General features: G+C 48.8%; 1 protein-coding gene across 1 annotated transcript in view; it reads left to right on the forward strand.

Annotated features, from left to right (window-relative positions):
• gpr153 (G protein-coupled receptor 153) overlaps positions 1–12,018 on the forward strand; it is a 102,804-nt gene that overhangs the window by 44,599 nt on the left and 46,187 nt on the right. Inside the window, exons 2-3 of the mRNA XM_080215030.1 lie at positions 2,781–2,824; positions 5,486–6,025. Coding sequence (XP_080071156.1) covers positions 5,640–6,025 — 386 coding nt within the window. The 5' untranslated portion in view covers positions 2,781–2,824; positions 5,486–5,639. The remainder of the gene's footprint in view (positions 1–2,780; positions 2,825–5,485; positions 6,026–12,018) is intronic.

The raw sequence follows: 12,018 nt of genomic DNA on the forward strand, positions 1-12,018 counted from the left end.
CTCTCAGACATCTCTGCAGGAGTTCCTCAGGGGAGTGACCTTGGTCCAACCATCTTCAGACTCTTCACCAGTGACCTCCCTTCCATCAAATGATCAGAAGTCGGGATATTCACCAATTACTGCACAATGTTCAGAACCATTTGTGACTCCTCAGATACTGAAGCAGTCCAAGTCCAAATACAGCAAGACATGGACAATATCCTGATTGACAAGTGACATTTAACATCTGCCTCACACAAGTACCGAGCAATGACCATCTTGAACTGAGAGGATCTGACCATTGTCCCTTCACATTCAATGCTGAATTCCCCACTGTCAACATCCTGGGTGGTAACACTTAACTGGACTAGCCATATAAATACTGTGGCCAAAAAAGCAAGTCACAGGCTGTGAATCCTATGGTGAGTAACTCACCTCCTGACTCCCCAAAGCCTGTCCACCATCTCCAAGGCACAAGTCAGGAGTGTGATGGAACACTCCCCACTTGCCTAGGTGGATGCAGCTCCAACAACACTCAAGGACAAAGCAGCCTGCTTGATTGGCACTTCATCCACAAACATTCACTCCCTCCACTACAGATACACAGTAGCGGCCTTGTGTACAAGATGTATTGCAGGAACTCACCAAGATTCATTAGACAGCACCTTCCAAACCCATGATTGCCACCATCTAGAAAGACAAGGGCAGCAGAAACAAGAGACACCACCACCTGGAAGTTTCCTCCAAGCCACTTACCATCCTGACTTGGAAATATATCCCCATTCCTGCACTGTTGCTGGGTCAAAATCCTGGAACTCCCTCCCTGACAGTACTGTGGATGTACCTACGCCACATTGAATGCAATTGGAAGCTCACCCCCGCCTTCTCAAGGGTTGGTTAGGGATGGGCAATAAATGCTGGTTGAGCCAGCAATGCCCACATCCCTTGAATGAAGATGGTTTCGAAGAAGTGCCAAAGGATCCAGCTGCAAACTGGGCCTGTGTTGTGATATGAAGGAAGTAGCCTGCAGAGGCAACGTACTGGGTCTCATTCCTTACTGTCATTGTCATGTTTATCCATGACAGCACTGCCAGAAACACTCACCACAGAGTCAGACCTCCACAGTAAAGACAATTCTCGTTGTGTTCTGTGGCACTAACACTGTGGACAGAATAAGGACTGATGTGGGTATTGGAGGCTGTCGGCAGCACCACCGCAGTCTGTGTCCTGACACATCCCCAACCCTTTCTTCATCTTAAAGCCAGGCGACCGAGCCATGGTTCAGTATAAAATGTGGACGGGTATGACAGGGTTAAACCAAGCACTCCTTGGAATGAGTCCTCCATCTGGTGAAGCTGATACACTGAGTTAGCTGTCTGCTAAACATCAAAAGCTGCAGGTCACAGGTAAACTAAGTGGCCCCCAAGTTCTTGATGCCCTATTCTATCCATTTGAGACTGTGGTGGACAATGAGGTAATTCATAAGAGGAGGAGGCTCTGTGCACCCTCCAATCCTCCACTATGGTGAAATCCAGTATGCAGGAGATATGTCTTTGCAAACATCTGCTGCCAAAAATGTAGGGTAGGTCTGGAATTTTACCTCCTGCCTGCCCCGGGAATCAGAGCGGTTGAGGAGCAGACCATGGAAAGGTCCGTTGACCTCGAGTGGATTTTTACGATTTCGGAACAAGCAAGGCTGTAAAACCCTGCCCTTAGTGTTCAGTCCACCTCCTGCTGTGATCCTCACTATTATTGGAATCAGTATCCCATCAAGCTGAGCATCATCAAGAAACACCTATTCATCAATAGTCAATACTCTGCTCCCACCAATGTTCAGCTGAGTCAGTATCTGTGGAGAGAGAATACAGCCAACATTTTGAGTCTGGATGATGTCCAAAGAGTCATCCAGACTCGAAATGTTGGCTCTATTCTCTCTCCACAGATGTTGTCAGAACTGCTGCAATTTTCCCACATTTTCTGTTTCTGTTTCAGATTCCGGCAGCCTCAGTATTTTGCTTTTACATCCTTGTTCAGTTGAGGTTGTGCCAGAGCAACTTGCCTTCATTGGTTTGTGAAGTGTTTTGGAAGTTCCTGAGGTTGTGAAAGGTGCTATACCAATGCAACTCTTCCTTTCCTGGAGAGATAATGGATTGAAGGTTAGTTGTTGTGAGGAGAGGGTTGAATGAGCTGATGGAGATAAATTGATCGGCTTGTTGGGCCTAATGACCCTTTCCCTTTTATGTAGTTGAAATATTAGGATTGTCACCGTGGGGATGAGAAAGGCAACAAGAACTGTGGCAGAGGCAGGAATTTAGGCACTCGTAGGAGAAGGAAGTTAAGACTGGATTCTTTTTAATGCTTTGTTTTGCATCACCCCTAACGCATACGTGACCATGGAAACACTCTCTGCAGGGACCAGCCTGCATTAATGTTTTATCTTCTCCACAAACGGTTCTTGGAGACTGAAAACCCCTCCTCCGTTTTTAGACAGCATTCCCGACCCATTTCCCGATGTAACGCGTCCGTCTGGGTGCGAGAGGTAACTGTGTAAAACTGACAAGAGGTCTGATTGCTGCCTGGAGACCGATGATGCTGGATAAACATGCGGCGTGAGTCTAGAATCGGGTATTAACGCTGCACATCTCCCTTCCTCAGCTATGGTTTTATTTTAAGAATTAGCTGGCAGCTCAGCCTCTAGCCGAATTGAGTTTCCCACTGCTGGAGATAAACACTTGAGTTTTATTTTTCTTCCTGAAATAATTCACACACAGAAATTCCCTTTCCCCTGTTTTTTTTTCCAGTTGGGGTGCACGAAGAGGATGAAAGCGTTTTGTCTGCGGTGCAGGTAGGAGCTGTGCTGAATGTTTTTTTTTAGCAGTTTTGTTCTCAGTTTCTTGCCTGCTTCTCTCCAGCAGGGGAGGAGGGCACATTGTAGTAGGAGGTTGAGCAGTCAAGTCTCAGGCTGTCATCCCAGGCTTCAGGTGGGAGTAGGTTCCAGTTTGTGATTCCGATGGATGTTCAGGAATCTAGAGTAGGTGACAGAGAAGGGAGGGGTGGGGGTGGGGAGCGGGGTGAGGGTTGCGGGGGGCGGGGGCGGGTGAGTGGCGGGGGGGGGCGTTTCAGGGAATCTCCTCCCTGAATAGGGAGATGTGCCGACCAGGTTTCACTGTTGCTGACGCTGGCAACATTTCTGGGGGGGGGGTGGTCAGGGGAAAAGCAGATGGTGAGAGGGTTGGGCGTCGATACATAACATTTGGTGAGATGAAAATAGTATTGACAGCACTGGAGGCAGGGGAGGGGGGGGAGCGCGGGGGCTGGAGGGGGGGGGAGCGCGGGGGCTGGAGGGGGGGAGCGCGGGGGCTGGAGGGGGGGGAGCGCGGGGGCTGGAGGGGGGGGGAGCGCGGGGGCTGGAGGGGGGGGAGCGCGGGGGCTGGAGGGGGGAGTGCGGGGAGGGGCTGGAGGGGGGAGTGCAGGGAGGGGCTGGAGGGCAGAGTGCAGGGGCTGGAGGGGGGAGTGCAGGGAGGGGCTGGAGGGGGGAGTGCAGGGAGGGGGAGTGCAGGGAGGGGCTGGAGGGGGGAGTGCGGGGGCTGGAGGGGGGAGTGCAGGGAGGGGCTGGAGGGGGGAGCGCGGGGGCTGGAGGGGGGAGCGCGGGGGCTGGAGGGGGGAGCGCGGGGGCTGGAGGGAGGGGGAGCAGGGAATGCCAGGTTGGGGATGGGGGGGAGGGTGTGGGGGGAGCATGGAGCCGTGGTGGGGTGTTAGCATGGGGTCTGGGGGGAGTGTGGAACCAGAGTGGGGATAGTGCAGGGAGGAGTGCAGGGGAGGGGGGAGGGGGGAGGTGGGTGTGCAGGGCCAGAAGGGGGGCAGAGGAGAGTGTGGGGCAGGAGGGGGCATAGAGGATACAGGAGTGCGGTGGTGGGGGGCTGTGGGGTCAGAGGAGGGGGGTGTGTTGGGGAGGGGGAGGGGAAGGTGTGTGGGGACTGGAAGTGGGCTGGAGGAGGGAGTGTGGGGCTGAGGAGGGCTAGAGGAGGATGGAAGTTTGGGAATGGTGAGGGGAGTGTAGGGGTGGGGGAGGGGGGAATGTGGGACTGGAGGAGGGGGAAGTGCAAGGCAAGAAGGGGGGGGCGTGCAGGGGAGGGGGATGGTAGATGGACTGCAGGGAGGGGCGGGGGAATGTGTCTGACCAACTTGACCTCCAGCTCCTATACAGGGCCCTGTTGAGGGCCAATGACATGGGTGCCTCTGATGTATAGAGTTCTTGCTCCAGCCCCTACCCCATCCTTCCCCAGTAATTATACACTCCAATCCCAAAAGTGGAAAGATAGACCAGGAATGAGTTTGAAGCAAGTATTGGTCCAAAATCCTGTCTCTCTAAGACTGTCTGGTAAAGTTCCCCTAGACACAGGATAGGAAGGGTTAGGATTGTCAGGGAGAGATGAAGGAGAGCTGGGAATTCACTCAGTGTCAGAGCAGAATTCCTCATCCAATTCACACCACCAACAAACAGATTCATTCATCTAATTGTGACATCTTGCTGTGCACAAGTCATTTGCAAATTTATCTAATAACAATAATTACCTTCAAAGTAATCAGTTGATGTAAGCCTTTGACAACATTTCTGATAACGCACTGTGCAATTGCCACTTCTGTTTTCCTCAATTGAATATGATTCCACTGGGTCAGAGAATATCCTCCATACACTGATTCCCAAGCTCTGTATATATATTCCCAATCTCGGTACACTGATTTGCAATTTCAGTACACTGATTCCCAATCTCCGTACACTCATTTCCAAGCTCCGTACACCCATTTCCAAGCTCCGTACACTGATTCCCAAGCTCCGTACACTGATTCCCAAGCTCCGTTCACTCATTCCCAAACTCTGTACACTGACTCCCAAGCTCCGTATAGTCATTCCCAAGTGGCTGTTCCTCAGCATTGAACCGATCTGCCAAATATCAACATTCTATTTGACCACAGAGTATCAAAGTTGAGACACATTCCTGTTTTAACACATGGCTCACAATCACACATACACTATGCGTGTGCACTCCCAGACACATGTGCACACAGACACACACACATAGACACAAATACATGGGTGTGCGTGCACGTGCACACACCAGCATATGTACACACTGGCGCACACAGTTGCAGGCACACAGACAGATATGCGCACATTGCACACAGACATGTTCACATACAGACACACAAGATAAGTGTGGTGAGAGGTGGGAGGAGTCAGTCAGCAATTAGGGGTGGCCAATGACACTCTCTGTCCTCCAGGGACACTGAGGCTAGTTGTAGATCTCCCACTGCTATTGGCTAAATCAGCGCAGACTGGGGGACCAGTGTGGGACCTTCCGGTTTAGTACAGTATCAGATGATATCTTATGTCTTTGAGAGAAGTTCAGAGGAACAGGACTAGGGCCATTCAGCCCCTCAAGCCTGTTCTGCCATTTAACGCTTATGTAATATGTAATATGTAATACATGTTTTTAATCTGCAGGTGATGATGAGGTATCGTGTCTGTGCAATATTCCTCCGTGGGGGATGAAGGGGCTCGAGGCTTCACTGACTACCTTCTCGCTGGAACAGATTCAATCCTAGGATGCCTTTGCTCGCTCACACACTTGCACACAATCTGCTACAGGTCCCATGCGATGGGAGCTCCACGATCCGCCATGAGTGAGAACACAGACGAGCAGAGCTTGTACAACAACGCGTTGGCTTGGCTAATCTGCTCGGGCGTCTCGCTGTTGGCCAACACCTGGGGAATCCTGAGCGTCAGCGCCAAGCAAAAGAAATGGAAACCGCTGGAATTCCTCATCTGCACGCTAGCTGGGACACACATTCTTAACGTGGGTATCCCCATCACGATGTACTCCGTCATCCAACTCCGGAGGCAACACTCGGACTATGAATGGAACGAGGGGCTGTGCAAAGTGTTTGTTTCCACTTTCTACACTCTGACGCTGGTGACGTGCTTCTCCGTGACCTCGCTGTCCTATCACCGCATGTGGATGGTACGGTGGCCCGTCAATTACAGGTAAGGAGCTGGATCCAATCAAATGGCACTCAGCAATGTGGCTAATGGGCTTTCTCATGGCTTCAGCTTCTCCGTGTGTTCCTTTGCCTACAATCCCGCTTCCGTGTTCCTGGAATGTGCCGCACATGCACATTTCCTCCTGGTCCCTGGGACATCTGAAACCCATTGAGGCTCGGGTTCTCATTCTGGTTTTTGGATGTACTTCTCTCTTCAGCACTGATACACCAATCTGGGATATCAAAATGGAACACTGCGTGCTGGACTCGCATATCACTCGAGTACAGACTGTAGCAAAGCCACAATCTAAATGAATGATGGAACAGGTTTGAAGGGCTGAATGGTCTGTTCCTGTTCCTAAACAGGACAAGACCTGTATGCATTTAAAGAGATTTTAGAAAGAAAGTTCATCCAATTCATTAAAAAAAAATCAGTACGGCTCAAGAGCTAAGGGCATAGCTTTTCATAATTTGGAATCGGAGTAAAGTGTTAATTCTGCCATTTAGCACTTCCAGTGGGGATCAATGCATTGCTTGTAGGGAATGTTTCTGGGCATTTCCGGTTGTTTCTGCACCATTTCCCAAGATGCACAGCTAGAAAGTGGGATAAATGGGAGACTGTAGCTGGCACACATCTATATTTGATGATGAGCACAAAATTCCTCTATTAAAGGGCAAGGAAATTTGTTGAGATTCTAAAATTCAATCTCTTCCTAACAGATCCCAAATGCAATCAGACGACTTTCCAAATTGTGATGCTGCCAGTTTAGATTCACCATGGCATGGTAGCACAGTGGTTAGCACTGCTGCCTCATAGCTCCAGGGACTTAGGTTCGATTCCCGGATTGGATCACTGTCTGTGTGAAGTTAGCACATTCTCCCCGTGTCTGCATGGATTTCTTCCTGGTACCCCGCTTTCCTCCCACACTCCAAAGTTCACAGAATCCCTACGGAAGGAGGCCATTCGGCCCATTGAGTCTACACTGATCACAATACCACCCAGGCCCTATTCCTGTAACCCTCATTTACCTTGCCTGACACTAGGGACAATTTAGCACGGTCAGTTAGCCTAACCCACACATCTGTGGACTGTGGGAGGAATTCGGAGCACCCAGAGGGAACCCACAGAGAGAACGTGCAAACTCCGCACAGACAGTGACCCAAGTTGGGAATCGAACCTGGGTCCCTGGTGCTGTGAGGCAGCAGTGCTAACCAGTATCACATAGATGCGCAGGTTAGATGCATTGGCATGCTAAATTGCCCCTTAATATCCCTGGATGCGTAGATTAGAGGGATTAGTGGGGTAAATGTGTGGAGCTGCTAGGATGGGGCCTGCGTGAGATTGTTGTCGGTGCAGATTCAATGGGCTGAATGGCCTCCTTCTGCACTGTTAGGATTCTATGAGATTGATTTCAGATTGGAACAGGAACAAGGTCTGAATGGTTGGAGAGGATATCTCAATATTGGGGGAACAGATTCCCCTGTTCCTGCATTTGTGTGGATTGGATCAGTAAGACACAAGAGGTCAGAACGATTGGATAGAGAGCCAAACATCTGGCCCAGGAGCAGGAATGGAAATTCTGCCTTAGAGTTAGACCTCAGATTTACTTAAATAGGAATAGAAAGAGTAAATCACTAGGTAAACATTTTGAGACATTTCTATGTATTCGTTGAAGAATAGAGAGGATTGATGAGGGCAATACTGTTGATGTGTTGTGCATGGATGTCCAGAAACCCCTTGATAACAATGCCACATGACAGACTTGTGAGCAAAGTTAAAGCTCATGGAATAAAAGAGAAAGTAGAAAGTCTGTTTTCCTAGATTTGTATCAGGGTTCTGCGGTTTCTTACTCTGGAACAGATCTTGCTGGAGGCTTTGGCCTTCTATTCAAAATAGAATCCCTACAGTGCAGAAAGAGGCCAGTCAGCCCATTGAGCCTGCACACCGACAACAATCCCACTCAGGCCCTATCCCCGTAATCCCACATATTTACCCCACTGATCCTTCTAACCTACGCATCCCAGGACACTAAGGGGCAATTTAGGATGGCCAAAGCACCTAACCCGCACATCTTTGGAGTGTGGGAGGAAACCGGAGCACCCAGAGGAAACCCACACAGACACGGAGAGAACATGCAAACTCCACACAGACAGTGACCCAAGCTGGGAATTGAACCCAAGTCCTTGGCGCTGTGAACCAGCAGTGCTTACCACTGTGCCATTGTGATGTAAACTATTTACAAAGTTACTGAACATCAATAACCATAGATCCTCTCTAAGGTGTTTCTTATTTACTTTCTCACTGAGCGACATTGCTATGATGTAGTTCCTTCTGCACATTCTCAATAGCTGTTATTAGTTAATACTTTACATTTCCTCCCCCCCACCGAGTCTTTACCCCCAAATAATTATATGCACATCCTCCTACACTTCCCCACAAAGTCTCTGCTCTTATAGGAATAGTCTCCTTGGCGGTTTCACCAATCTTCCTAAATGAGAGTAAAATTCCTTCTGGGTGGTTGGAAATTCATTGGCTCCAAACTCAGTGCCTTGGGGCGAGGGTGTTACACCTGGTTTCCTCATATGTGATGCTTCTGAATTCGGTTGGGGTAGCACAATGGCATAGTGTGCAGCACTGCTGCCTCACAGTGCCGCAGACCCAGGTTCAATTTCAGCCATGGATGGCAGTCTGTATGGAGTTTACAAGTTCTCCCCGTGTCTGCGTGGATTTCCTCCGGGTGCTCCAATTTTCTCCCACAACCCAAAGATGTGCAGGTTAGGTAGATTGGCCATGGTAAATTGCCCCCTAGTAGATGTGAGGTTAGATGAATTAGCCATGGGAAACGTGTGAAGTTATAGGGATAGGGTGGGGGAGATGGCCTGGGTAAAACGTTCTGTCAGACTTGATGGGCCAAATGGTCTCCTTCTGCACTGTATGGATTTTATGATGTTCTTCTGAGGATGAGGATATGAGCCCATGGTTTCCATATAAATCAGGGCAGTTCCTTTGAATGATGCCCAGCTACATCTGCGCTAGATACAATCTTGGTTGCTGTAGCTTCTCTACAGAGTTAGAAGGATGTGAGGCCCAAGTCTTTGGTTAAAAGTACAGGTATATTTCTTCCCTTTTTGTAACCTGATCATGGTCTTCCACCATGACCTTGTCTATCTACGTGTGAGGAAGGAAAGGAAGTTGGGTTCTAGGCCTGTAGCCTGTAGCACAGGGCAAATCCATTCTACAACAGTGTGGCGGGTTAATCTGTTCAATGTTGTCATTCTTTGTTAGTAAGTCTTTGACAGCATGTACTCCTTGCTCAGCCCCCTCGTTAGACTGAGTTTACTTTGTAAACTCGTGATGTGAGCAAATCCAGATGATGCTGTAAAGGATTGGAAACATTCATTGGCAAATTGTGGTCTGTTATCAGAGACAACAATCTCCGGAAAGCTGTGGAGAATGTGGAGAACATCTTCAAGAAGGTAATATCGGCTTTGGGGTGAAGCCATATTGCTATTGTACCTCTACCCAGTGGGAATAACTTACCACTGTGAGAAATACTATCTCTTTGAATACAAACAAGCACTCGCCAGACAATCCTGAGGCCTGGGTGGGAAGGAGGAGGGCAGAAGTGGGTCTTCTGCTCTTTCTGTGAATGGCATAGGTGACCCAGTCAGAGACCATCTCTTCAGTGGTGCGCGAAATATCTGGCTATCATATAGACTGTTGTGCCCTGGCTGAACACTTGCTGATAGCAAGATGTCCATAGTGAATCTTTGGAGGGCTTCCAGGCAGAGAGTTCATGGTACCGCCAATCGTTTATCACATACCAGGAGACCATAGAATCCCTACAATGCAGAAGGAGGCCATTCGGACCATCAAGTCTCCACTGACCACAATCCCACCTAGGCCCTATCCCCATAACCCCATCTATTTACCCTACTGGCCCTCCTGTGGCAATTTAGCATAGCCAATCAACCTAATCTGCACATCTTTGGACTCAGGGAGGAAATTGGAGCACCCGGAGGAAACCCACGCAAAAACAGGGAGAATGTGCAGACTGCACACAGACAGTGACCCAAGCTGGGAATCGAACCCGGACCCTTGGCGCTGTGAGGTACTGACCACTGTGTCATCGTGCCGCCCCATCTACAACATTAATGTGGTGATGTCGTTCAAAGTATTGTCCCAAGACAGGGTTGCTTGGAATGTACTGTGGCCATCCATGCAGGCAGTATGTCTGCTCTCCAGCCTTGCTTTCGAGCCTCAAAAGTTCTGACAACTTCTGCTCTGTTTTGGTCGCGAAGCCTTCAACTTCCTCAGTGAAGGATTTTTTCCCTCTTGTTTGTTGACCTCACCAACTTTAAAGAGCGAGTTCAGAAATATACAGGCCTTTCGTCTCAACAAAGAGTGCCCTTGATTCTGAATAATGTATAATGTTTCAGAAACGTCCCTCTCTTTGTTCTTTAGTGTTGCATCAAGCTGACCTTTAACATTTAGCTGGATTCCTCCTGGACCTTGGAGTTGAATAGAGAAAGGTTGCTATTTTGTTCAGTCATAAAACTCTATCTGATAAAATTGAGACTCCGTGTCCAATCTGAATTCAGTAGGATGCCAGTTGACTTCAATGTTAGGATGCCAGTCTTGTCCTTTATTTCTCTTTATTTCTTCTAATGAAGGTGATTTCCTAGCTGTCAGTACCTTGAATTTCTTGAGTAGATTTCTCTCTGTTTTGTCAGCACAGATTTCCTGGATCTGCAGCCCACGTTAAAATGGTCTGTTGTGCCACACTTATATTGGGTGGGGCATCTGTAGACCTTCTTGCTGACATAGCGGGGGTATTGGAAGGTGCCAGTTGATGCTTTTTCAAGGCACCTCCCTGGTTGCTGGCATTCCACACTTTTGGTCTTACAACCCACAAACTGAACAGGGAGGTCATGTTAAACTTGTCTCAGACACTAGTTTGGCCTCAGTTGAAGCATTGCACCCAGTTCCGGAGAGCGCACTTAGCGACTGATGTCAGGCCTTATGGCTAAGATCAAGCGTCAGTCAGTTCAAGCCCAAGATGGGGTGCAATGCCCTATCTTGTCAACGTGGATCTTGTTTGTCTCCCTTGTGGGGACCTGGAATTGGATTCAGTTGGATTTTGAATTTGGTTTTTAGAGCAAGCAAGCAATGGGTTTGAGTTTGCCCAGTCCATTCTGAGCATTGGCTTTGTAACTTTAAGAATGGAATAAAAAATTTAAAAAGGTGTGAAGGCATTGGAAAAAGTGCAGAAAAGATTCCTATGAATAATTCCACGTATAAGAATCATAGAATCCTGCAAAGCAGAAGGAGGCCATTCAGCCCATCAAGTCTACACCATTCACAATCCCACCATGGCCCTATCCCCATAACCCCATGCATTTATGCTAGCTAGTCCCCCTGACAGTAAGGGACAATTTAGCATGGCCAATCCACCTAACCCACACATCTTTGGACTGTGGGAGGAAACCACAGCACCCGGAGGAAATGCACACAGACACAGGGAGATGTGCAAATTCCACACAGACATAACCCAAGCTGGGAATCGAACCTGGATCCCTAGTGCTGTGAGGCAGCAGTGCTGACCACTGTGCCTCCAGTTCATAAAGTTGGAGAAGTTGAGGCTGTTTTCCTTGGAGAAAAGAAGGCAAAATCATGAGGGGTCTGGTCAGAGTTGACAGGGAGTCACAGAATTGGTAAAGCATGGATGGCCATTCAGCCCGTCATGTTTGCACTAGCTTCCCATATGAACAATTCACCTACCATCAGTCTCCGGTCTTCTCCCCATAATCCTGCAGATTCTTCCTTTTCAGATAACAGCTCAATACCCTTCTGAATACTTCAGCTGAAACCTGCCTGCCCTGCACTTTCTGGCAGGACATACCAGACTTCAACCATTCGCTGCATGAAAAAGATCTTCCTCAGGTTATTTTTCCTTCACTTGTCAATTACTTTTTGTGCCCTCTCTATCTTCATCC

This window comes from Carcharhinus amblyrhynchos, chromosome 30 (assembly GCF_965287045.1).
Source record: "Carcharhinus amblyrhynchos chromosome 30, sCarAmb.v2.hapA, whole genome shotgun sequence".
NCBI classification, from domain to species: Eukaryota; Metazoa; Chordata; class Chondrichthyes; order Carcharhiniformes; family Carcharhinidae; genus Carcharhinus; species Carcharhinus amblyrhynchos.